Genomic DNA, 27,799 nt, shown 5'->3' on the forward strand with positions numbered 1-27,799 from the left:
AGGGACCTGTGAAGGGCTGCTCAGAAGGACTATCACATATGCTGAGGGGCACACAGCACCTACTGTACAGAAGGCACGCCTATCCGGAGACCAATACGTTTCATAATTGATAGAAGCGTGCATGTGTCAGTAACTCCATGATGTGAAAGCAAAGTGTGGGCATGCAGATATTTCATATTGTGCTGATTCTGTGTGTATAACTGCAAATCTGTTACAAAAGCCTAAAGTGTTGTTGAGTCAAATAGAGGATGATAGTAAAACAGGCACGCCTGCATTTTTCATGGCCAACTAATTAGCCATTTCCCCTAAGAAGCACAATAAGAGCTCTTGCGTGTGTCACCGCCGTCTGCTGTGCATCATGAATAAAACGCTCATTTTAAATATTTTGGGGACAACTATCGGGATGTAAATCAGCCGGCAGTAAAGTTATGTCAGAGGAAAAGTCACTGCCGGTAGCAACCACATTCCACAAATGATCATTTATTACCCAACACTATTTTTAAGGGGGAAAATGGCAGCCTCCCTTTGTCAAATCTAACAAGGGAATAGCTTTCAGGTGCTTATACTACTATAACTCATCTCAGTGACCTTTTGAGCAGGAATTAGGGCACTTTCATCCTTGCTCAGGTGCTTGTTGGAGTCCATTAGCATTTTTAAAAAGTGCTGCAGACTGTAAAGAAAAACAGGGAATCTTTCATTAATAGACCTAGTGAACTTTAGCATGTTGGCTAAATTATGAAAAATGACCTGATACAGGATGATTATAGCACAACTGCAGACTTTACATTTAAGGAATACTTTTACCCCCAAAAAATTATCATTTGTATATAAATTACTCACCCAGTGTTATGTTGAATTTGGGAACAAAACTTTGTTTTTCTTGTATGGCTGCTGTAAATAAAGAATCCAAAAACTTTGTGATGTACTGAAATGAATGGGGGACAAGTTTTCATAACAGCAAAACGATATCAAAACATCCATTTACAAACTCTCACACAATTTGTACAACATAATCCAAGTCTAATATATTGTCCACTTGTATGCTCAGTAATGCCCACACATATGCAATTTTGCTAAAACCTTGCTATTTTACACACCTCCAAATAAACAGTGCAGGCGTGATACTCATCAGTGCCTAAAACTGTACGTTTTTAAGTTTTTTAAATGGAATATTTAAGTTTAAGTGAAAAGGCATGTTCTTGGGAAGCACTGGGCATACAACTGGATAATAAATTTGATTTGGATTATATTGCACAAGTTGTGTGAGACTTTGTGAGTTTTACTGCCTTCTCAAACAGGACTAGTATTACTCGTGGACTGCATGTGTTTTAGAAATAAAAAACATTTAGAAAATCTCAATCTGATTCCTAAGATGCTGTTTTGTGCAGGACTAATATTAACAACGTTCAAAGTTGTTTATTGTCAAATGGACAACAGTTGCAGAAAAGTCATTGTAACTGAAAAACTCAGTCACAGACTCCTTTCAATAATGCAATTTAAATATGTATTTAAAAAAAGGAATACAATCACACAAGTAGAAACAAAGAGAATTTGGATTTAGGGATAAAAAGCAGTGCAAGTGAAAATAATGAATAAAAATGTAATTATAATATGAAGTCAAGTGATGTCGATCAGTAGTTGTGTAAATAAATATGTATGTACAGAGATGTAGACTGTTATCATTATCACATGACCTCTGTGTGTGGCAAAATTTTATTCGTAATTTGTAGTGGAATTTTCACTTGACAAATTACAGACATGGCTGATTCACACATTAAATAAATCACCTAGAAGCCTCTGCGATTATAACAAATGATATAACGTAATATGAGTCCCATGCAAATAGGACTTATGACTTCAATTCATCAAAATTTTCCATGTTTTAAGATCTGCATTTATTGTTGAGGGATTCTTCAAATACATTTTTTTTTTTTTTTTTACGAGTTCAACTTAACACCGGGTGAGTAAATCATAAAGAAGCGGTCATTTGGGGATTGAAGTATTCCTTTAAAGCACCATCTACTGACTAATAAGCTAAATTATGTGGTTTTATTTTTATAGCATTGTCTCCAGTTTTACACAGTATTTAATGTTGAAGCTAAAATCCATGACAACTTCAAGCACACGTAGTAATCATGGGTTCATTTTTCCTTGTTTCAAATGTTCAGTTCCTCCCTTATCATTATTCTCCAATTCAACATGCCCCTCCTTCAGGGAAATTACATAGCCAACCACCTAATCCCAGTCGTGGTGAGTGCTATTCCACGCTAGCAGACCAAATTAAACATCTGACTGAGATTGCTGAGAGAGACAGGACGCACAGTCTTGTAACCCATTCTCTATTTTTGAAGCTTCTAAATAATTCATAGATAAAACAAAACACAACAAATACCTTGAGACATGTGCTATCCAGTAAGTTAATCCCACAAAATGAAATAGAACTTTATCTTGCAGCTCAAATTGAAGCAATACCGTGATATTAAAGTGTGAAAGAGAACACAAACACTGCAACAAATTACAAAATGCCAGGGGGACCAACAACAGTATTACAGAGGACGACCGAATACCATTTCATTTTTCAGTGTGGGACATGCAGTTCAATACCATCGTTATTGTCAATAAATTGTAACATGCAAGCTAGTTGGAGTCATCACCGCCAGTGTCATATATCAAATCATGAGGTAGCTGCATGATCAACCTGGGTAATTCACTATATGTCAAAATATCGTGCAAGACCAGCAAAAATCCTCATTATAATAAGGAAAAATATCACCAGCTCCTAAGTTCAGTTTGAATCAACAACGTAAGGCACTCCAGAGTCCTAATGTGCCAGATAGTGTTGACATGTCATACCTTCTGCTGTCTGCTGCTCGTTTTGTATTACCAGTTTTCCTGTGATCAAAAGCATTAACGTAAAAAAAAGGGGATATCTGAGTGCAAATATCATCTTTATATGGCCATTACTTATTAATCTTTAAGTTCATTCCGGAGCCACTAAGTCATGTCACCTAGATGTCCTCTGAAAGCAAATGGCCCGACACAGTGTATTGAATTACATGTTCCCCTATTTACTGGAAAAGCAGGTCTTGGAGATAACAAGAAAGGTGATATTTACAGTAGCCTGCAGCAGTGTGATGTGCCCTGCCAAATCACAGCTCAGGTGGGCCAAGGAGCTCCTCCGTGTTGGTAAGCGGGACGAGACTGTGCCAGAGATGCACCGAAAGTTTCATTTAAATGTATCTCACATACATACTTAAAAGTGCAATTTGCATAACTGTAAGTAAAGATCAGTGACTAGAGGTGATGGTTTAAAGGAATACTTCACCCACAAAATGATCACTTGTATATCAGTTACTCGCCCACTGTCATGTTGAAGTTGTGACTTTGTTTTTCTATCATGCCTCTACAGCAAACAAAGAATCCAAAACTGGAGGAAATTCTTGATGAATTAACGTAGTAGGACTCCACCTTTTACGACAGCAAAACAACGTCCTAACATCTGTTTACAAACTCTCACACAACTCGTGCAGTGGAACCCAATTCTCCTTTCTTTAATCGTATACTCAACGCTCCCTAAATACATGCATTTACACTAAAACTTTACTATTTAAAAAACATACGTACTTGCTACTGCATGCCAGTAGCTTGTATGGGCTACTGGCATGCAAAGAGTTTTAAATAGCACGGTTTTAATAGAAATGCTGGTGTGAATGAAATACTGAGCATACAGCTGGATAAATGACACCTGGGTTATATTGCAGGAGTTTTGTGATAAAGGGATATTTAAATGCAGTTTTGCTGTTGTAAAACGCTGACCCCTATGACCCCAGGAATCAAGAATTTTCACAATTTTTTGATTCTTTGTTCACTGTGGAGGCATGCAAGAAAAACTAAGTTTACATATGATAATTTTGTGGGTGAAGTGTCCCTTTAAGTGCCCTTTACAGTGTTGGCCTGTTAGATTCTTCAGTTGGTTTTCTGTTAATCAAATTTCTATACAGGCAGTTTTTTATTTTTCATTTTAGCCATGGTGACAAACTGCATTATTCTTTTAATTCTCTCAGACAAACCACTGTGGCAGCTGTTGAGAGGTTACTTTTTCCAGGAAGGAACCTGCTGAAACAGCAAAGACAGCAAACAAAGCAGTTTTAAAAAATTTGGTGATATCACCTCAAACTAAAATGCAGATTAAGTCCTGTCAAGTTAAAATAAATTGAAGAATATATTTTTCCTCATAATAAGGGGCTATGTGACAACAGCTTGACCGTTTCACTTTGCAAACTGTCACATTCAGAGGCAAATCGTCATGTTTTTGGCGGCAAAAACAAATCTGAAGGTAATTTGTTAAAAAATCAGCCAGTCTAGTGCAATATCAAGCTAATGACAACACAACAGAGAAAGCTTGACTTTAGATTAGAGCCAAAATTATCAGATAATTAATCAATTAGTGAAGCAACAGTAAATTTAACATCAACTACTTATATACTTGATTAACTTTTTGCCCTTTCATAAGCAAAAAAATCGAAAACTGATCTGGATCTAGCTCCTGCTTGGCCCACTATAATGATTTTCTGCTTTTCTTAATTTATTGCTATTAAAAAATATTTTTAGGGTTAATACTGCTGGTTGGACAAAACAAGCAACCTTTGTAGTTACTTTGAGGTTCAGGAAAATCTGGTGGGCATTTCCTCCTGTTTTCTGATATTTTGTAGACTAATCATTTAATCCAATAATAAAAAAATACAGTGTAGATTAAGGAACAATGTAGAAAGATTTCAGCTTTGGTTTAAGGTTAAACTCTATGGTTTTGGTTAGATTTTGGTCCTAAAATTAGCTTCACATTTCACTAAGAAGAAATGTACTTCTCTGATTTTATGCATGAATCACACACTTCACATTTTAAGACAGCTTGTTCATTAAGAAAATCATCAGTGCTTTCATAAGCTGGATTCACTCTAGTCTCAATCAATTTGCAAAGAGGCAAATTAAAGTTTATCTTTTTAGTCGTATTTTCCTGGTTTATACATGATTTTTGATGCAATAACCTCTGTTACATCAATTAATTACTTCATGGTAATATGTGACTGTGAAACATTTAGAGGCAGAGACAGTGCAGCATACGAACGGGAGCACTTTATGGTTAATAAAGTGTTTTGATCATCATATATAGGACTTGGGAAACAGGTGCAGATGAAACAACTGGAACACATGGTGGAAGCCAGAAGCTCGGCACACCTGTTCCCTTCCTGCTAAACAGCCTCGCAGTGGATCGTCTCTGGAGCACAAAATAACTTCCATCTCGCACACATGGCACACATTTCTCCCATTCTAATAGCACAGAGATGGAGAACAGACATTTGTCCCTTTTAGGGCCAATAGCAATGGTGATAAATGAAAGCAGGACTCTTTCTCTATGCTGCTGGAAGATCTTAATGCATTTTCCTCTGGTCTGTGTAGACAGAGCACTCCGCAGGGAGGGAGGGGAGGATAAGTAACTATAGGAGGTGGTAATGGTGTTGGTATCGGCTGGTGTTGTTTGCCCTAGCTGTATTGAAGCGATGGTCCCTGAGGAGCCTGGCACAGGGAGCTGGGTTTGTCAACCTTGTCTGAGGGACTTAATATGAAAACAACACTAATGAGAACCATTTCCATTGCTCTGTTTATTTTCAGAGATGCATTGAGCGGGGCATACACACGGCTCAGTGATCGCACGTTGCATTGCATTCATTATGGGGCCCTGGATGGGCTACTGATACATTACACACAAACACACTTATAATTGCATTTTTTTTATTGTTCAGTGCTACTTTTAATGCTGCAGTGAAGCAAAATGGGCTCCATCTGACCAAACACAATCATAAGGTTATGCATCCGCCTGGCATCTTTTATCCTTTTTAGAAATTCTGACTAAAAGCCAGAAATTAGACGTATTTAATGTGAATTCCATGACTGGAGCAAAAACACTATATGGTAGATTCTATAGTATGTGAAGAGGTATTCTCTTCATCAATAAATGACAAGCTTCAGCAGACAAGTATCATTTCCTCAAGCAAAATGAATCCTCCCGCGTCCATCTATTCACTCACAGACATGCCATTTTGAAAATCTCTCTAAAGTGACATTACTCCAGAGATTGAAACCACTATTTCATTGAGCAGAAAATTGCTATTGAATTTGGAGCTGAATAATTGGGGGCCATGTTCCAATTCGAGCCATAGAAAAAGGTAGAGTTATGTTTTACTGTCACACTCAAACCAATGACATTCTGAAGCTGAGCGGCACAAATGGTATGGGTATTGTTGGACGGGACATTGCTCTCCTTTGTATATGAGCCATATCAAGCAAGGAGTTGGGAGGCAATTTGGAAAAGGATGCAATTCGCTTTGATTTGATAGAAGGCCATGAATGGAGTGAAAAAATAAATAAATATCAGTGTTTTGAAGAAAAGATACACGCATTGAGCTGTGTAGTTACATTTGCTGGATTTCTCAAAGCGCTGACTACATATTAGATTCCAAAATATTGGCTATAGTGAAACTGAAAACAGGACTAAACTCTTCTTATTTTCTTTTTTATTGTGCTTTTGCAGAATTTTACTGGAAAAGGAGAAAACTTTCTTTCTGCAGTCCGTAAGGGACCATTTGTTATTTATCAGAGGGGAGGGGCTGGTACAAAAAGGGGGAGGCATGTCAAATAATTTTTTAAGCACTGGGGAGCGGCTTATGTTTTTTTGTTTTGGCTTAAGAGAGGGGCATTCAACTTTAAATGGCTGTATTTTGTATTGTCTTCACCACAGATTTTTATAGAAAAGTAGGCAGTACTGTTTTCTTAGGGATAAATGCATAAAAACATAAATTAAATGTTTTTTGTACATATAAAACATCATGTTTAAATGCATCTAAATCAAAAGTGAGACAGTTTTCTTCTTGATGTGACAATAACGTCACAGGCGTCTTTACATTTACAAAAACAGCCACCATTTAAGAAAAGAATAACTGCTTCAGCGGCTCTTTATCCGTTTGCTGTATTTCTTGTGTTGAGCTCGGTGGCACTGCCTCTCTCTCCCCCCTCGCTCTCTCTCCCCCTCCCTGCCCCTCCCGTCATCCAGTGATCGTTTTGTGAACCCGTTAGCCTGTCATTGGTTTAGAGACTCCAAATGACCCTGTGTTTCTGCAGAAGACTCATTCATCCCCTCCCTCTCCCTCCCCAGGCCACTGGCAATACTGATGACCACCAGAAAGACACACACACGCACACGGGCACACACACACTTCTTACGGACAGACATTAGCACATGCACGTACACACACACACACACACACACACGCACACACACTGATGGCTGCTGTGGTTTGCTGGTGTAATGTGCTTTGTTGTGTGAAGGTATCAATCAGAGGGGAGCAGATTATTAGAGTGTCTGAAAGAGATCAAACAATGTTGCCGTCTGCACCCACACATGGCTGATTTACAGGCAGGCTGATAAAGTACTGCAGCTCTCTGTCAGGGGCTACATGACGGCTCGCCGCGCTCTTAGGATAAATTATTGCAGAGGCCCGCGGTAATGTCTCTCCACCTAGCAACCAGCCGCCCCAGCCGCTGCCAGGGGAGCCCTGCCTCGTCTGCCATAATGGCACTGTGTCCGGGGTCAGCAGTTACTGTATCGTAGCGGGGTGGGAGGGATATATACACACACACACACACACACACACACACGTACACACACACGCTCAGATGCATGCGCGTGCACGGTGCGCACCGTTTTCTCGTTTGTCTCTACACCTGCCATTGGAAGCAATGCCAAAAGACACTCAGGGATGACTGCAGGAGGACTGAGTGGACACAGGGGAGGAGCTGATGTCCCGCTACAATTTTGCAGTAGAGCAACATTTTGAAAAACTGACGCCAAGGTTCCAAACAAGACAGTGCTGAGAGAGGAGCGGGCGCCATTATCAAAAAAATAAAGCTTGGCAAAAACATTATAGAGAGCCATTTGTAACACTAAGTCTGATCTCGCTTGTGTGATTGGCTGAGAGGCAATTCTACAGACACATTACTCCATACTAAGCTGTGTCAAACTGTCCTTATGTCAGCACGCAGGCCTGCACAAAAACAATCGCTTACTGATTGATAAGAGCCTAATAGGAACATTTTTATGCACTAAAGCAGGGATGCTCAACTTGCTTTGCTTGGGCACTTTGCAAAATGAAAGAAGGCTGGGGGCCAGTCGCAGCAGCCCCACACGTGTCTAGGATTTTAGGATGAGTTCTAGGATTTTAGAACATTTATAGAATTTTATGGCGTAGGATTTCAGGACATTTCCAGGATTTTAGGATGTTTCGGATCTTTGGACATTTGGCGGATTTTACAACATTTCTAGGATTTTAAGACATTTCTAGGATTGTGGGTCTCTCTAGTATTTTAAACATTTCTAGGATTTCAGGACACTTCAAGGATTTTAGGAATTTTTTATTATTTTTTAACTTTTTTCAGATTTTAGGATGTTTCTAGGATTTTAGGACATTTATAGTAATTCTGAACATTTCTATTATTTTAGAACCTTTTTTAGGATTTTATATATATATATTATATATATATATATATATATATATATATATATATATATATATATGTTATATATTTAGAATATGGGATAAGCCAGGACCTCTGTCTGGGGCTACAAGGGATCTTCCACTAGCACTTTTTTTTGGATAAACAAGCTTAAGTTTGGTGCTTTTTTCCTGCACTCTGGCACCTTATGTATACTTTTTTCAAATTTGTATTAGATTAGATTAGTTGGGGGCCAGATTCAGCCCTCCGATACATTGAGTATCACTACACTAGTGTCTTTGTGACAAAACACAGATTATACTTGATCCACTTTCCCCAACAAGGCTGCATATTTTGAGCTGTGCTTTAGCAGACAGTGACAAAGATAGATATATAGACAGATAGGCGGAAATCAAAATGAATAAGTCACCACCCAGAAGTGGATTTCACTTACAGATGACGCATGACTATTTTATATCCCGCTGAGTTCCTGGCCTTTTATTTACTCAAGATGGCATTTTTTTTCTCTGCAAGGTCAGAGTAGAATTCACCCAAGAAATTGGCAGCGAAGACACATAGCTGCAAAAAAAAATGAGAGTAGAAAAACTATACTGAGATGCTAAAAGATAGATGCTGTCGATTGAGTGTAATGAATATTTTACTGAGGCTTTCTCCATTAGAGCTTTTCAACAGTATCTTTCTATAGAAAAAAAAGAGAGAAACAAAAAATAAAAACAACTAAAAAAAAGTACATTTTTTCCCCAGAACTAAGGTGGTCTGCAGGAGTTGAGTTCAGAAACTGGCTTTGGCAAGTTGTCTGCCATTTTAAAAGTGGCTGGGTGATCGCCTCCTCCCTGCCCCCTCCCCTGTGTTATCTCGCTCAAAGCAGTGCCATCCCTCCATTGTAATAATGCTGCTTCCCAGCAGCCCTTGGAATGACCTTTCTTTAATTAACTGCATCTTGATGAGCAGATCTACATAGAATGTGAAGGTTAATTAATGAAGTATCACTGCTTAGTCTTAAAACCATCACCTAGCGGATGACAGCCAGCCCACCACTCTCAATTTTACCCCCCGATCTCATTAGCAATGGTAGGCCAATGGACAGCTCGGCTCTGGCCAGTGGATCTCAAGAAAATTGTATCAAAGACAGGCCCTTTGATATCCTTCATATGGCTACGTAAGACCACATTCTGACTCCACACTTTGAATAATATATGAGAAACTCTCACAAATACACACACACATTCTTGCATCACATAATGTGTTCATGTTTTTCTCTGAGGTATGAATCTAGTCAGCAAGGCCATAAATAATTCAAATGAAGGTAAAATAATATTTCAATTAAGATCCATGTAATCTGTTTCTTGCAAACAAATACATGATGGATGGTGATGGATAATTCTTGGATTATTGCACAGTTTCATCTTGATAAGCTTTCGGTTTCCGTGTGATTTCATTTCAGGGCGCATTTCAGCGTCGCTTATCGTCGCAATTTGGAAAGAAGATCCACGCTTGCAAATGTTGCCCAACTACTAAAAGTGTCATACTGTCGCAGTTTAAGCTGGTAAAAGATTGGACGATGATGATGATCCGGGGGTCTACGGTTACAGCATATTTCCCAAATCTGGCTGTGCTCACGCAGCTTTTTTGTCTATCTATAATCTATCACAGGAGAGGATGAGGCGGGCTATCACCTCTGTATGCACAGCACTTAGAGCACAGACACTAGGTGGACATGTGACACTATCCATCACCATGGATGCTAGTTTTTGCTGCTGTTGATTGCAACGTTTCTCTCTTGGGTACCACAGGCCTGGCGAGCCACCTGGGCTCATTTACCTTCCCACCTGGCCTGGACATTGGAAAATTAAACCGAAAGTATCCAAGATTACTACGCTGGGCTGGCTTTTCTGGCTCCATTCAAGTTGAATGAGAGCCCCAGTCAAAAGGGGATGATTTTCAGATTCATTCAGATTTTGCAACCAATTGAATATTGTGCACTTCTGTCATTATCCTGCTATAAATCTGCCAGCTTGTATGCATTGTATGCAGTTTCACTGACACCTAACAACTTCGCTGAGTGACTGTGTGCTGCTGCAAGCATATACAGATGTGCACGGGAGATCTCCATCAGGAATCACTATTGTCTCTGCATTTCTCAGCGCTGAGAAATATGATTGAGGCTCTCCAAGTAACCTTGCTTCAGCCCTAAAGTCAAAGCATTAATGCACGACTTGACTTCGGGTAGCAGCGGAGGCACAAAGCAACTTCCACAAGACAGCAGAGTTTGACAAGCGCGTGTTTATCCTTTTTATACAATATCTGCAGAATAAAGATAAAAAATGACAGATATACCACGGCCATCTGGATAACCCACAAGCAAAGCTACCAGTCTCTATTTGTGTCTGTTAGCACTACAAAGTTATTGATTCTCACCATTTACCACTACAACCTTTTGACAGCAGACACAGCCACGTATGTAAAAGCTGATATGGCTGACTCCCTGAAAGCTAACAAAGAGTGATACCCCGCTGCTGTATCTCACTGCTGGCTGAGTATTTATAGAATATCATATCTCTTCTAAATCTATACCCAGGGTTCATACAGACAGGGGTGAGTGAAATTCAAGGACCTTTAATTACTTTTCAAGCACTAATTTTTACTCAGCAATAAGGACATAAGATTATACTGGCACATCATCAGTATCGGCAGATATTTCCTTTAAAATGAAAAATCATATTATGCATACTCTTATTGTGATGGCCCATATGAAATATTTAATTATATTGACGAATAATTGACAAAGTGAACATGTACAAAACATATTTTCACGTTTTGGAATGTGCAACAATGAATGAACATTACATACTGTATGTAATATTCATTCAATGTGCAAAAAACGAAAAATTCTTCAACTTAGGGTTGATGTTTTGCACATGTTCACTCTGTCAATTATTCGTCAATATAATTAAATATTTCATATGGGCCATCACAATAAGTGAGTATGCATGAGTATGCATAATATGATTTTAATTCCAATACAGAAGAGACTTGATCACTAAAATTACATGGGGGAAATAAAAGTAGATATACTATTATCTGCATCAAGTATTGGCCAAATGAGTTGTTATATTTAGGCATATCAGATATCGGGAAAAGAAATCCTATATTGTGCATGCCTACTTAAGGATGAAATTTTTTTCTCTACAACCGTGTGTCACAAAAAAATTGTGCAAATTCGTAAATGGAGCAATGACATGATACCAGGGCCAATCAATCAACTGCTGCTTATATACTGCCAAATTACAGATCAAAACTCGCACCAATGGCTGATGCAGCTCAGGTGTGAATATTTTGCAGGCTTGCAAAGCATCCTGTTGCCGACCATTTACTGGCGTTTACCATATGATTGGTGCTTATACAGCATCAACGAATTATTGCAACCACAGCCGTAAAACAATTATTGAATACCTTTCATAAAATAATTTATCAGGGCTACCCAGTAGCTCCCGCCCCATGTACAGAGACTGTGTCCTTGCTGCAGTGGCCACAGGTTCAACTCCAACCTTCGGCCCTTTGCTGCATGTCATCCCTTCGCTCTCAACCTTTCACACTTGAGCTGTCCTGCGCAATCAAGGCAAGAGCCAAAAAATAATCAAAAAAATAAAATAGAATAAATAAATATTTCATAATTCTGTTCTCCTCTTAATTATATTCAAGTAATTCTAAGGACCAAGTTAAAAAAAATGTCTAATTTCCAAGTTATTCCAGGACTTAAATTTCTAAATGTGTCAAATTCCCGAACTTCAAGCACCTCCAGCACCTTGTACAAACCCCTCAATACCTTATTTGTATGACAACGATTCCCAAGCCTCATTTATGGATCAAGTCATGAAAAAAGACGGAGTGAAATCCCATTTTGTATCTCATAAATTGTTAAGGTTTTGCCAGGGTAAACTCGATCCCTAATTGGTGTAGCTTTTTGCTACCACTGATACAGTGTCACGCCTTCACTGATGACTGTCAGGTAAACTTTCTATATAGAAGTATTTCTCCGTTGAAGCGTCTATCTGATTTCCCTTTCAGCACCTCGAATGACACCCCACTAAAAGCTGGCACAATACGCTTCCCGCACACAACGCTGTCACCAAAGACAACTTGGGAGAAGCGAGTGTTTTGAGAGTTTGAAACAAAATAGCTGGTGCAGCATTTCCCCATTTCCGTCTGAAATCCTTGACACCAGAGGATTTACAGTGAAGTGAAGTGAGGTGGGTGCTGTATGGAACGAGCTGTGGGGGCTGAGCAAGCTGGGGTGTGTGTGTGTGTGTGTGTCGGGTGGAGGGTGGGGGGGTCCACACTACACTCATGCTGACAGGGATCCTCCCTGTAGCGCGTGCTTTTTTTTCCATTAGTTCCTTACTCACTCTCTTGCCCTCCAGACCCGCAGAGTGAGGAAGATTTAAGTGGCCAGTCAAGTGAAATCCCCAAGGTTTGGCAGGTGTGAGGTCTGGCTTCATTATCTACAGACACCTCTGTCCAATTATGAGCCTTTCTCCCTCTGTGACGATGATGATGCCGTGTGTGTGTCTGTAGGTGTGTGTGTGTGCAGGGGCATGAATACGCCAGGCTCATTGTTATCTGTCTAACTATCAAGATTCCCTCCTCCATCGTGACATCATTGACATCCGAACATCACGCGCACGAGCACATGCACACATCTTTTGTTTAGATTGAGCTCTCTACACCCCAAAATATTCTGACTTTCTTGCTCTGTCCTACTTGGGGAGTAGAAAAGGAACACCTGAAACCTACTTGTGCAACGGTCACTTCTCAGCAATTAGGGCTTGCTACCAAGAAAAAAAAAAAAAAAGCTGCGATAAATTACACGCAACCATACTGTAATCAAAAGTCTCAGTGGTTTTGATACATTTCCGTGGCTTCTCCATTTTGCTGACCCACTGGTTCCAAAATGTCAGCTACTACAAACTGGAGCACTGCCTTGTAAGCTGCTTCAAACAAGCACAGGGTCTCTTTTTCTCTAGCCTGATTTTGGACACCCCCTGCTGACACGACAGCAAAATACAAGGCACCAAAGTAGCTTCCTTTCAAAGCAGACTTATGCACGTTTAAAAAGCAGACAAGAGGCTAATTTTTCTTCTCTTATAGGCAACATTTGCATTTTATACACCTGTCACTGCGGCAAAATTACAAGCTCCTGTATCAGTAAAAAATGTAAAATAAAAATAATAAAACAATAAAATAAAACATAAAAAAATCTTCATTCATACATATAAGTGTGTTTCTTCGGGTTGAATATTCGCCTCCAAAGGCTGTGGCCGGCTATTGTCTATGAAGCCACGTGTACCCTCCACTCTCTGGTTAGCCTGCACTCATCTGCAGCCCCTATCATCTGCATCAGTTGGCAGATACAAAGAGCATAGCGCTGTTTTGCGTGTGAGCATGTGCGCCTTTTGTGTGTAGCACTGCTGCACTTGCTTGTGTGTGTGCGCTTGTGTACACTGTCTTTTTTTTATCATGTGATAAAGTGTTGGAGGCATGTGATGGTTCCCAGACTTTGGCTCTGTTTTATCTGATGCTGAGATGGCAGCTGTTGACCAAAGGAATTCATACATGTGTGTATAATTTGTCTTATGGCTCAAAACAAACACAGGACATATTCTGCCCATTCAGTTTGACGTGACACAAACAGAAGGTCGCTACGTGTGTTTGGTTCTTGAGTTGATTATAATTTCAGCGCCGTCTATAAATAGAATCAAATCTAAGCACATTACACAATGTTTTTCAAGAACTATATATATATATATATATATATATATAAACAAACATATTTGAACCAATGTGGAGCTGAAGCATGTTGTAGCATAGCTTTGAACTCACCATTTTATTTGCCTTCTCTTAATGATAATAATCTCAGGGCTGGCAGTGGCGAATGAGCCTCCCCTGAATCGCAAAGGAAAAAAATGACATGAATTAATAATGAGCAAAATTACTCAAACTCTGCACACCACGACCTGCTGCAGCACGGTGAGCAGCGGGCCCTAAGGTGACAAAGCTAGATAAATATTTTATGTCTAAATATGATTTTGGGGTCCTGAGCCTGCTGTCTGACAATCCCGCCCAGGTTATTGCTGCACATGGATAAACCATTAAGCTAAAAAAGAGACTTGGAATCCGTCTGCGGCTCTTGTCTGGACAGACTCAGAGATCAGGTTTAATGTGTAGCAGCCAGCTTCTGAGGCTCGCGTCTTGCCAGTGAAGTGAGTAGACGGTGTTCTTTGGGTGCCCTCAGGTGGAAGCCTGGTATAATTGCTGTTGACAACCTACAAGTCATTGTGCAATTAAAGCATCTGCCGCTCCTGTGTGGCAGCGGGCTGTGATGCCTTGTGACAGCTCGTAGCCATTAAGCAACTGTAAGCAGCTGGCGTGCCTCGGTGGGGGAAAATAATGTGACAGAGGCACTCCCCCCTATTGTTGCCCTTGTCTCATTGGGGAAAAGAGGGACATTACATCACTCACTGAATTCTCGGGTGTCTCAATGAATGGGAAAGGGGCACGTCTACAAATTAGACTTGGCACAGCAGGATGTCCAAATGATACTTTGTTTCTGAGTACAACACATGAAATAGAGCGCATTGTTTCAAAAGCACAGTTCCCCAAACTCTGGTGAAAAAACTGTCACCAGCATGCGGTCTACTCCACCATCTGAGACTGATACTGCTGAAAATTAGAACTCAAACAATTAGTCAATTAACAGGACATTAATTGGCAACTATTGTGATAATCGATTAATCACTTAAAGGTCCATTGTGTGGGATTTAGGGGGATATATTTGCAGAAATTGAAAATAAGTATGCTTTCTTTAGTTTACAATCACCTGAAAAAGAGAACGGACGTGTTTTCATTAACTTTAAATAAGCTGTTTCCATCTACATAGGGAGTGAGTCCCACAGTGTGCTTCTCCGGTTGAGACTGATATAACTGGAAATTAAAATTTAGACAATTAGTGAATCGACAGGACATTCATTGGCAACAATTCTGATTACTGATTAATCATTTAAAGGGTCAGAGTGTGGTGATGTATTGGCAGCAATTGAAATGAAGTATTTTTAGGATTTTTAAGTTAATAACAATTACCTGAAAATAAGAATTGACAAGTTTTCGTTAACTTTAAATGAGCCGTTTATATTTACATAGGGAGTGGATACCATAGATTTATATTAATACCTGGCTACTGGATGCCAAGATGGCGCCTATTCATTCCAATGGAATTGTGCATCTGGCACTTGCGACTTAACGTTTTTAGCTTTCAGGTTTACTTCCCAGTGATTGTGAGCAGCAATGTTTCTTCCACTGGCTCTGCCTTCGAGTTCCTGCTTGGCTCACAGACTTTACATTGTGATGATGTTACAGGTTTTTAAATCGCTTTTCTCAGCCTGAGGAATGTTTTCCAAATATAAAACCTCCATTAATCAAAAATTCATAATATAAAGTCAGAATTGACATTGTTTGAAGTTCAAGCCATCCTGTCAACAGTTTAACAGACATGTTGGGTTTTTTTTACAATGCTGTCCTATGGAGAAAATTCTGTTTGGGCTAAAGGGGATTTTTTGCAGCAATACTGTGGAAGAAATTGGAAGAAAGGCTAAGCTGCTTTCCTTAGGCCTGGCAGATCCTCATCCAAGGAGCCTGCCCTGTTGCACCGCAGTGTATCTACAGTAGCCCAGAGTGGAAAAACCAAACACAGGCTCTAGAAAGGGACATTCATTTATCACATCAGTCACCTTAGTAAGAAGCTCCTTCGCGACAAGCTGAATGCATCAGAAAAACACAGATTTATGACTCTACACTGCTTTATTCAGTGTTTTAATTGTTGCTTTGTAGAGGAGGAGACCTCTTGAAATTATACAACTCTTGGCAAGGAGCTCCTGAACATTTGGATCAGAAAAAAGGTGAGCACACATTAGTGCTCCACAGTGCTGGGCTGGGCTGGTGGCCTGTGCTGGGCTGGTGGCCTGTCAGCCACGAGCCAAGCAGTGTTAGAGAAAGATAATTTAGCTCCCAGTAAAAACCTCCTTAACCATGAGCACTGACAGAATTCTAACTGGGAAATGTTTCAGCTGGTTACGATCTGCAACACCCACCACTAGAAGCCACTACATCCCACTAAATATTACGCATTTTTCCTTTAAATAATTTTTTAAGCAAAAAGGGCATTTTTTGTGGTTATAGATATTTAAATGAAACTTTTTTTTTTCATTAAATCTGAAAATAATATGCATCCTTACAATAATTAAAATAACCATTAGTTGCTGTCTGACTCGTAACATTTGAAATACTGTTGGTGGAAATTCTCATAAATAAGGCCTGATAATGACTAGACTGCTCACTCATAAGCTTCAAGTGTGAAAAGAAAACCCAGATTAAAAATTCTTGTGACTGTAAAAAATGAAGTCAAGATCAAAGTAGAGAGCATACTGGCCTGTTCTCCACTCTTGGCGGGGGGATGACATAAGTCTTTCTTTAATTAACCCATCTCTGAGTCATTTGTCTGTCACATGTGAATGCCGTCTTTGATGTACATTTAACTGTACTGAATTTGTGAGGGGATTTATGTGCGTATGATTTGCACAGTCTTCGGTCAGATCAAATTATTTATTTAATTATCTCCTTTTCATGTCTCTTTTTTTTTTCTGGGCCGAGTCATCAATTTTCATAAAGGCCCTGAGAAAACAGCACTTTCCTACGAAGGGACTGTTCTTTATTTATCAGAGGAGGGAGTGGCTGGGATGTGATTTCATTTTGTGTGTTTTTTATTTCGGGATCTACTCTGGAGGTACATTATTTTTCCTTGAGCATCCCAGAGTGACTTAAGGAAACGGCATGACCCTTACCTCCAACCACCAGAAATTATTTGTAAGATTTTAAAAACTGTTTAAAACATTTTAACAACTTAAAAGTTGAGGACAAAATCCTGAAGTTAAAAAAGCTTTGGTTTTTCACTTTTGTCATGCATGCTGGTTAGTTCCAGCATTTTTTGGGGGGGTAACATTTTAAATGGGACATGCAGAATATATTGATTATGATGAAATATTACTATTTTAAGCTTTTTTTGTTGTCTTTTGTTTTGTTTTTTTTCTGACAAAATTTTCGTCCGACATAATGTGTTGACCACTGGAAACTTGAAAGTCTAACAAAAAATGCTGTTTTTACAGTTTCTGGCTTTGATAAATTATGTAATTTTGGCATTTTTTTAAGAAAAAGTGCCTTCGGAAGGCATGTTTTCTTTGAATATAATGAATACAAAATACAATCATTTTAAGTTGTATGCCCCACCCTAAGCCAAAATAAAATACATAAGTCCATCACCAGTGCTTAAAAAAATTCTGTCATGCCTTCCCTTTCTATGCACCACCCCCTTGACAAAATATCACTATTTGAAGATCAGATTTGGTTATGTTTTTTTGGGATGGAAGTGTTTGTCAGACATAATGTGTTCAAGGGCCGTCGGAAATTTGAGAATCCAATGATAATTTCTGTTTTCACAGTTTCTGGCTATGACAAATGGTGTCATTTTAGAAATTTTTCACTAATTAAAAACTGGCCATACAATAAATATAAAATATAGCCACTTTAAGTTGCATGTCCTTCCCCCAAGCCAAAATAAAACACATATCTCCTTCCCAAGTGCTTATAAAATGATTTGACATGCCTCCCCCTTTTGCACAATATCCCTCCCCTCTCATAAATAACGAACAGTCCCTAACTTGACATAAATGGTTACCATACATATATTTGAAGCTATGGGGACAAAACATGACAGACAAACTCAAAGACAGCAGCAATCAACCAGTCAGATTCGTTTGGGCAGACCATGAAAGGCCCTGCATTGTGAGTGTCTGTATCTCTGTGTAAGTGTGTGTGTGTGTGTGTGTGTGTGTGTGTGTGTGTGTGTGTCGAGGATTTGCTGTTTCAGCAGGGAAGGAATCAGTCCTGTGCCTTTGCCATGCAGGAAAGTCAGCGTAAGGAAATTCCTGAGCTTCACAGTGGCAATCAGGCAGTTAAGGACCTGCCACTGAAAATGGAGCTGTGTGTCAGTCACTTTCATGGCTTATTCACGCCAGCACGACTGCTGTGGCATAAAAAAGAGGCATTCTCATTCACTCACCCCAACAACCCAGTAAATTGCCCTTACTTGAAAGATGGTAGAGTATGTATATTTAAGTGCCCTACAGCAATTGCCAAATCTGAAAGCTTACCTTCAAACACAGGAAATAGTCTTTGCAGGTACCACAGTGAGGGGTTCGGCTATGTTGTGGAATGTGCAAACATTGCAGCTAAACATTATGGCGAGCTAACAGTTGGCTTTTTGGCCTCCATCAGTCAATACAAGACATTACTAACATGGTACAACAAAGAGATTTAGTATGCACGGTAGGCCATTGTGGGCCTTTTGATTGCACTTCCAATATGACAGGTGGTGGTAATGTTTAATTAACTTCCTTTTAAGAACCAAAGAAAACATGGTGCTAGCCAGAAAAACATCTCCAAAGTGTTTCACTCTGAGTCAAATGTTGTTTACAAATCAAAGTTTTATACAAGAAGTTTTTTTTTGTTCTTTTTAATTAATAAGAACTAAATTCAGGATATGTCATAGACAACACTGACAAAATCTCAAAGCTTTTCCATGATATTTCAAGGATTTTTTTTTCTTGCCCCTCTTGCCAGCGTTTTTCAAACATATAAGATTCAAATTCTATTTAAACATAATTTCAGCATCCCACATGATGTATCCAAGGACCGTCAGAAATTTAAAAATTCAACAATAAGTTCTGTATTTACAGTTTTTGGCTATAAGGAATAGTGTCATTTTGGTGATTTTTTAAAAGAGAACATGTCTTTCAAAATTTTAAGGGAAAAAAAAATCTACTTTTCAAATTTTCTCCCCCTCAAAATTTTTTTAAAAAGAAGTTGTAGAAAAGGGAAGAACAAAATTGCCAAAACTTGCCTTCTAAACCCATTTAATTAAAAAAAAAAAATTATTATTTAAGAACACAATTTAAAAACTTTTTTTTTATAAAAATCACAAAAAAGAAATTAAAAAGAAGGGGAAAAAAATCATCACATCACATATTAAAATGCCACCAGCTACAGAAAATAAATGCAGCGTTATGTTACATTAATGTCATTTAATTTGTTGCACACATTTATATGATTATTTAGAAAAATTTCCTATGATTTTTATAGTTTCATGACTTTTCCAGACCTGGAAGATGGGTTTACAGTAAATTGTCCTTACTTGAAAGATGGTGGAGTATGTATATTTAAGTGCCCTACAGCGATTGCTTCATCTGAAAGCTTACCTTCAAACACAGGAAGTAGGCTAGTTTTAGCACGTACAACAGCGGGGGCTTCGGCTATGTCCTGGAATGTACCATGTTGCAGCCACTCTGTGAACAAAATAGCAAGTTAACAGTGGACTTTTATGCCAATGTTGGTTAATATCATATTATTATTCTTAAACTGCTCCAAGTAAAAAATAGAAAACAGATCCCCCCCCCCCCCCCCCCAACTAAAGCGACAGGTGGCGGTAACGACTAATTAACGGTCTTGCTAAGCTTTTTCAAAACTGAAGAAAACACTATAACAACACAGTAACACTTAAGTGTCTCATTCCGAGATAATAATAATGTAATCATATTTGCCCCAAAGCAAATGCTACGTTTGAAAGCTTACCTTCAAACACAGGAAATAGTCTTTGCAGGCGCCTCAGCGAGGGCTACGGCTATGTTCTGGAACAGGCTAATGCTGTAGACATTTTGTAAACAATACACAGCTATATAACGGGGGACTTTAACACTGGACTTTTTGGCCAACGTCGGTAAGTATTATCATTATCTGTTCGAAAAACTGTTACATTAGTTTTCTAGTCCAAGAAAAGAAGAGTTTTAGCTGGTAACTGAACTCAGTGTGGCCTTTACCTTGGACTTCCCGTACGACAGGTGGCGGTGGCGGTAATTTTTCTCCGTTTTTTTAGGACCGAAAAAAACACGGTAACACCCTAAGACTTAAATATCTCTTACTTCACGACAAACGATTATATGTTAAAGTTTTATGTTTTATATGAGTTGGTCGTTTGTACTTTAAAAAAAATAACTAAATTACATTTAATGGACAAAAATGTCCCAGAGTCTAAATCCAACTTCCAACAAACAATTGTTATGTGGCGTTCACTTGTAAATACTGTGTCAGTGTCATTCATTTAGGGACTGTTCATTATTTATGAGAGGGTAGTGGGTGGTGTAAAATGGGGGAGGCATGACAAATATTTTTTAAGCACTGCAAAGAGACTTTTATTTTGTCTTGGGGGGCACATGCAACTTTTTTTTTACTTTCTTTAATTTTATTTTTTCTTTTATTTTAATTATTCTCTGGGCCCCAAGACTTGCCAGTGGATTCAAAAGGCATATTTTCTTTTAAAACTGCCAAAATTACAGCTTTCATTATAGCCAGAAACTGTTAAACACAAGCATAAAATATTGATATTTCATTAAAATCATTTTATTCAACATGTTTCCAAAAATAGAACATTTGCATTAGCCAGATCCTGGAAAAAAAATGCATTTTGAGCTACGCTTGCAGGACATATATGGTTATTGACAAAAATTATTATTTATGGGGTGGGTGATGCATTTTCACCCAGTCACTCAGACAGGCACAAGGCAAAAATTTTGCAGCTTGGGGGAGGGTCAGGATAAAGAAATATAAATGAAGAACAGACCCTTAATAAAAAAGACAAAAACAGAGGCGCTTGTAGAATACAAAAGGACAAATATAATATTTGCCAAACATGTCTATCAGTACAAATATGTCACATCATCCCCAGTGGTTCCATCTGCATTGATTTTGATTATTTTTTTCCACAGCTTTATTTAACAAAAATATGTACATACTATGTCAGACAAACAAGAACACAAACATACATGAATGAGAGCACAGATAAATAAATAATGATAGATGATCATAATATCTATACATAAACCAATAAAACAAAAATTTAAAAAAGAGTGGGTATAGAGCCAAACAAAAGATTTTGAAATCACCTAAAAATCAGTTGCTTTTTTGTTATTTTTAAGTGTAAGAGAGGAACTAGTTGAAATCATTCAAGAAAATATATAAAGAGGGGCATAAACCTTGTGGATAAAGAATTTCCCCATTGAAATAAATAAACCAAATAATTGAAATAGTTTTACCTGTATCATCATAACAGATTATATCTTCATAGGTAAAATAATGAGTGTTGGAACATGAAAATTTCAATTAGCCCAAAATTTGTTGTTATTTTACATTAAGAAACAACAAGAGTTTTCAACATATGAATAATAGAAAATGCTGGATAGGTTTAATGGGTTTTTCTTTTTTTTGTTTTTGGGGGCGTGTTTGTTTGTTTGGTTTTTTGGGGGTTTTTTTGGCAAACAATTCCTTCTAAATGAAGTTTTGGTGATTTTGTTTTTATTTTGCAAAATTTTAAGTATTTGTCTATTATTACACTTCTTGTCAAATATGTCGATGCCATTCAAATCATCTCTGTGGTTTCATCTGTATTAATTTAGATTTTTCCCACAGTCTCAAAAGCATCACGTGACGTCACCCGGACAAAACGCATGCTTATCCCCGCTGCCGTAAACCTTACGCAGCGTGTCGTAAAACACGGTTTGTATCACTGTTGTCAGAGAAGTAAACTGTTATTGCCATTTTTTCCAAAACCGGGGAAGACTTTCGCATTTTAAAATATGATAATAGCTGTGTGTACCGCGTCTTCACCCGAGTCGGTAACACTTTAACAGCATGGTGGTCGTCCTGTAGGTTTTTGGGGAGCCAGAAGATGAGTTTATAGCTAGAAAAACAAGCTCAAAAATGGCAACATACAACACCGAAGGTAAAGGAGAACAATTGTTACAAAGACCCCTGTCTGCACCTGATGCTTAACATCTCAGTAATCGTAATATTGCTGTCATTTTGGTGCCGGTTTCACATATTTATCACGCACAGCTTCCTATTGAAATAATGTGTTCCGGTTTTGTGTTTTCTTGTGTCGGTGCAGGTCACTCTGTGGTGGTGGAGGTGAGCCCAGACATCCATATCTGTGGCTTCTGCAAGCAGCAGTATAACAATTTCGAGATCTTTCTCGCCCATAAGCAAAATGGATGCTCCCTCCCCACCTCGGACACATCAGCCAGCGCTGCAGCAGCCACTCTCACCGGTAAAACACCTTTTTGTTGTCAGTAATTTGCATGCAAACCTGATTTAAAGTGTCTCATACACTCATTTTTTCATCCCAGATTCCAGCACTGAGTTTGTTTTCGAGGAAACCTACCAGACCTGTGTTATGAGAGGTGTCAAAAAGATCCTGACCAAAGCGCAGAAAACAGCCTACAAAAAATTAAAACCTTCCCTGACTTCAAAGAGACACAGCTGCTGTTTCTCAGGTTGGTGCCTCTCCCAGTTTACGACTGTAACACATTCCTGCTTTTCGGCTGCCGAGCAGAGAGACCAGCACTTCCTGCAGAGTCCCATGTCATTAGCTGTTAATCTTTTAGATTAACTTTACACACACACACACACACACACACACACCTTGTAAAAGCACTGTTTCTGTTGGTCTGCAGGTTGCACTTTTAAGACGCAGTATGGCCAAAAAGACATGGAGCGGCATCTCAAAACCCACACAGGTATGTTTAAGCCTTGCAGGTGTGATTCTCTTCCTGCATAACCCTTTTAAACCTGCACAAATTGCTTTAATTTCTTTTTTTTTTAATGTAGCAAAAGCAACAAGCAACTCAGAAAGACATGGCACAAAATTTAACAAAAAAATAGTTTTAAAAAAAGTTACAAGAAAATTACTTGAAAATAAGCCAAAAAAGGAAGAAATCAGAATCAGAATCAGAAAAATATTTATTGCCAGGTATAGTTAACACAATACGAGGAATTTGTTCTGGTGTGTTGGTGCAACATAAATAAAGAAAAAGGTAGCCAGGGTCATACTTATATTGCATATGTTTTTAAAGCTCTGATAAAGACTGGTAGTGACTACAACAAAACAAGCAAGGAAATTACATTATTAAAAGAGGAAAATGAATGCATTTCTTTTATATATATTTTATTATATTTTGTATATTTTAAATATAATATCAGTATAGTTTTAGATTTTGTGTTTTTTTTTCTGATGATTTTCTCATCAACCCTCCCCTCTTTTTTAAAACTAAATTTTCAGTGATTTCCTTGTTTTCTTTTTACTTATTCCTATGCAGTGTTTGAGACTTTTTTTCCCAAGTTGGCTGTTGCCTTTTCTCCCAAGTTTTTAGGATGAAATCAAACCAATTTGCTTAGATTTTAGAAGTTATATTTGTGAAGGTGTCTGAATGCAACACAAGAAAACTGATGTCTATCCAGGTTTTGAAGAGTTAAAGTGATAGTTGAGATCTCTGAATAGGATTTTATGGGTTATTTATTCATAGTCACATATTACATACAGAAGATAACAGTCAGAATAATCCCAGTATGGAGAAACAGGCTGAAATACGACAAAGAAGCTACAATGCACTTCAAAAAAATGCATTTTAGCCACCTGAGAAAGTCCAACCTAAAAAAATCTATATCAGTTTAAGTGTACGCTTTATTGACAGTATTTTCAGTGCTTTACCTTTCTGTCAGACAGTCAGTGTCGACACAAAAACCATTAACGGCTTCACTGCGACATCTGTGCTCTTGTCAAAACCACCAGACTCTATTTATAAAAACAGTAATTTTAGCTCGCTGAAAATGGGAAGTGCTGGTCTGCTGCTGCGTCGATCAGTTAGTTACATTGTGTTATTGTGTGACTTTGGTGAATCCGAACTAACGCCGAAATCACACAATAACACAAACAGCATAACTGATCGAGGCAGCTGTCGACCAGCAGCTCCTGTGTTCATTGATGTTAAATCACAGTTTTTCTTTATGTAGTCTGGCTTTGCAGAGAGCACTCTAACAATGTCATCGTCTGCTGTAAATTTCTGTCTGACATTAAGTCTGCGAAAATATTTTCAATATATTGTACACTGGAACTGATATTGATTTCTTTGGGTGGCTTAAGTATGTTTTGTTGCCGACCATCATCCACAGCAGTAAATTTCCAATCTTCCGTGTCAGATTAGCTCGCTTCTCCAAACTGAGGGTTTGCAGACTGCCACCTACTGTTTGTAATACACTGACTATGGATAATTACCTCACACAGCCCCACTTCAAAAACCCGACCAATCTCTTTAAGCACTTCATAATCACATATTGACACAAGTCGTTTTTTTCCATCCAGGTGAGAAGCCGTTTGAATGCGAGCTGTGCCACAAGCGCTTCAGTCGACGGGACAAGCTCAACATGCACAGCCGCTCACACACAGGCGAGAAGCCACACAAGTGTAAACACTGTCCCTATGCAGCCGCAGACAGCAGCAGCCTGAAGAAGCACCTGCGTATCCACTACGACGAACGGCCTTTTAAGTGCCAGATCTGTCCGTACGCCAGCCGGAACTCCAGCCAGCTCACCGTCCACCTCCGCTCGCACACTGGTAGGTGGTCAGAAAATGCTTCTTGGATGCATTTAGAGTTATTTTGTGTATTTGTACTATCATTTTTTTTGTTTTGTTTTTTAAATTTCATTCCAAGGGGACGCACCTTTCCAGTGCCAACAATGTGACGCAAAGTTTAAAATCAACTCCGATCTAAAGAGGCACATTCGGATCCACTCTGGCGAAAAACCCTACAAGTGTGACTTCTGTGAGTACCGATGCGCCATGAAAGGCAACCTGAAATCTCACATTCAGATCAAACATGGCACCGAGAACTCCTTCCACTGCGTGCACTGCGACTTCCAGTGTGCCAGCAAGAACGCCCTGCGGCAACACTCGCGGGAACACCAGCCCACTCAGCCCATCCAGTGCTCCAAGTGCACTTACTCCTGCGCCAGCAAGGGGGCGCTCAAAGTCCACGAGCGGATCCACTCGGAGGAGCGCCCCTTTAAGTGCGAGTTCTGCAACTTTGCCTCCAAGCAGCGCAGCAACCTCGTCATCCACAAAAAGAAGTGCCACTCCGATAAGCCAGAGAAAGGCGGCGGCGGTGGGAAAGGTGGCAGGGGTGGCAGACGGAAAAGCGGAGGAGGCGACTCTCCGAAGCCTGTCGGCTCTAGATATCGAGCCAAGCTTGAAGCAGCTAAGGCTTTCAGCTGTGACTCGTGCGACGCTTCCTTTGTGAGGGAGGACTCCCTGCGGAGCCACAAGAAGCAGCACAGAGACACTCAGAATGTGTTGCAGCTGCAGCTCTCCACCCCGGCAGACGCAGTCACGACGTCACAGAGCAACAACCAGCTCGAAGTTCCCATCCCGTCTGAATCAATGGCTCCTTACAGCAGTGCACAGCTCAAAATCATCGTTTCTCACCCTCTCGGTCAGGAGAACTCTTTAATTCCAGCTGACACTCAACATAAGACCAACATGGTTCTGCTCAGCCCAGAAAACCAGGACATCGTCGTCAACTCCATGATCCAACAGGTCAACCTGCTCACGCCCATGCAGCCTCTCGGCTCATCTCAGACTGCAGAAACCACCCTCGAACCCCAAACGGTGCTGTTGACGCAGCTCAGCCCCGACGACACCGCTCACCCGCTCCACCAGGCGCTGCTGCAGACCGCCATAACCGCTCAGGACCCCAGCAGCGGCTCGCAGACTTTCATCACGACCTGCTCGGAGCTGGAGGGCCTCAACGCTTTGATCCAGGAGGGGGGCACAGAGGTGACGGTGGTGACTGAGGGGAACATGGTGACCACAGCGACTCCTCCGGACATGGTGTGTGCGTCGTCAGAGGACATGTCCAAGCCAGCAGGGACAGTCGGGGAGAGTGCCTTAGAGGAAAGCGCGTTGCTGGTGCCAAACATTAGTCTGGGCAGCCAGAATGTGGTCATCCACGGCGTCCCGCTGATAGTGTCCGCTCAGCCGCAGCAGCTCTCTCCTCACACACTCTACTCAGATACACACACACTGGAAGGCATCCCACAATGAGCGAAGGGTTTCCCAGAAATCACTAAGACTGTAACTGCATCATAAGCTATTTTTTGCTAGTATGAACTAGTACGTGCAGGCCAATAACAGTATCTGCTTTTGTTTCTAGCAATTTAATAATTAATCACTGAAGATATTGATATTGTTGACTTTGGAGACATAATTGTTTTAGTTTTCAGGTTTTAGAAGAATGAATCCAGGGTTCCCACACATGCTCATGGACAAAATTTCAAAACTTTTCCATGATCTTTCAATAACTTTTTATTTTTTCTTGCATCACTTGCCTGGTGTTTTTAAACATATCAGATTCAAACTCTGTTTAAACATAATTTCATGGAGGTGGCACATATAAAGAGAGATAGAGCGTGGGGGGAAAATGGAAAAACACGTGATGGTAAATCTTCACAAATCCACACATTACCAGAGGACAATATTGTTATGATACAATAGTGTTGCGATTTTAAACATGTTGGGAATATACTGAGTATTGTGATAGCATATAATGCAATTTATTTCCCCATTTTCAACTTCAGATTATCTCCCCGAAGAAAAGGTTATTGGTTTTATCTATCAAGATAAAGTTTTCAGGCTGTTTTTGAAAAAATAACTGATTCTAATATTGTAGTAGTATTTGTGATATCAATAATTTATATAGCAAATTAATTGATTTTTGGAGTCTGTCCAAGTTATGATATTGCCACGCAAAAATACTGTGATACCATGCTGTATTAACCCCCCCCTCATCTAATTAAAGCTACATTATGCCATCGACTACAGAAAATACATTTCCTGTTCTGTTACATTACATGAATGGTTATCCATGAAAGCTTACTGTAACAATTTTGTTCCACACAACAAAATTTCCATTACTTTTCCAAAACTTTACTTTTTTTTTCTAATTCCTTGATTTTTCCAGGTCTGGAAATGTGATTGTGAAATTCCATGACTTTTCCAGGTTTTCCATGACCGTGGGAACCCTGGCAATCATTGTCGTAGGACAATAGTTGAATCCAAAATGTTGTTATGTTTAACACTGATTAACCTTATGGATATGAAAGCTAATTATTTGGACATAAATTCATATATTCTACTTTCAAGGGTCATTTTAATGGCATCAAAATTCAAATAAACTGAGAAAAA

The 27,799-nt window shown here is 39.3% G+C and overlaps 1 protein-coding gene and 1 long non-coding RNA gene across 3 annotated transcripts in view; one reads left to right on the top strand and one right to left on the bottom strand.

Moving 5' to 3' along the window:
- Positions 1-20,587, bottom strand: part of LOC121946442 — a 33,084-nt gene extending 12,497 nt beyond the window's left edge. The window contains exons 1-3 of one of the 2 annotated variants that reach the window (XR_006106019.1): positions 20,305-20,587; positions 19,932-20,018; positions 14,449-14,511 (exon numbers count right to left, since the gene is read on the bottom strand). This is a non-coding gene — a long non-coding RNA (uncharacterized LOC121946442). The remainder of the gene's footprint in view (positions 1-14,448; positions 14,512-19,931; positions 20,019-20,304) is intronic. The other variant, XR_006106020.1, reaches the window with a different exon arrangement.
- Positions 20,588-22,305: 1,718 nt separating this feature from the next.
- On the top strand, positions 22,306-26,863 carry zfp64 (zinc finger protein 64 homolog (mouse)). The gene is made up of 6 exons (XM_042491994.1): positions 22,306-22,507; positions 22,673-22,831; positions 22,911-23,057; positions 23,238-23,300; positions 24,923-25,174; positions 25,272-26,863. Exons 1-6 carry the CDS (start codon positions 22,486-22,488, stop codon positions 26,657-26,659), a joined length of 2,031 nt encoding a protein of 676 aa, XP_042347928.1. The 5' UTR covers positions 22,306-22,485; the 3' UTR covers positions 26,660-26,863.
- Positions 26,864-27,799: the final 936 nt, after the last annotated feature.

The sequence above is a fragment of the Plectropomus leopardus genome, chromosome 8, assembly GCF_008729295.1.
Source record: "Plectropomus leopardus isolate mb chromosome 8, YSFRI_Pleo_2.0, whole genome shotgun sequence".
NCBI classification, from domain to species: domain Eukaryota; kingdom Metazoa; phylum Chordata; class Actinopteri; order Perciformes; family Serranidae; genus Plectropomus; species Plectropomus leopardus.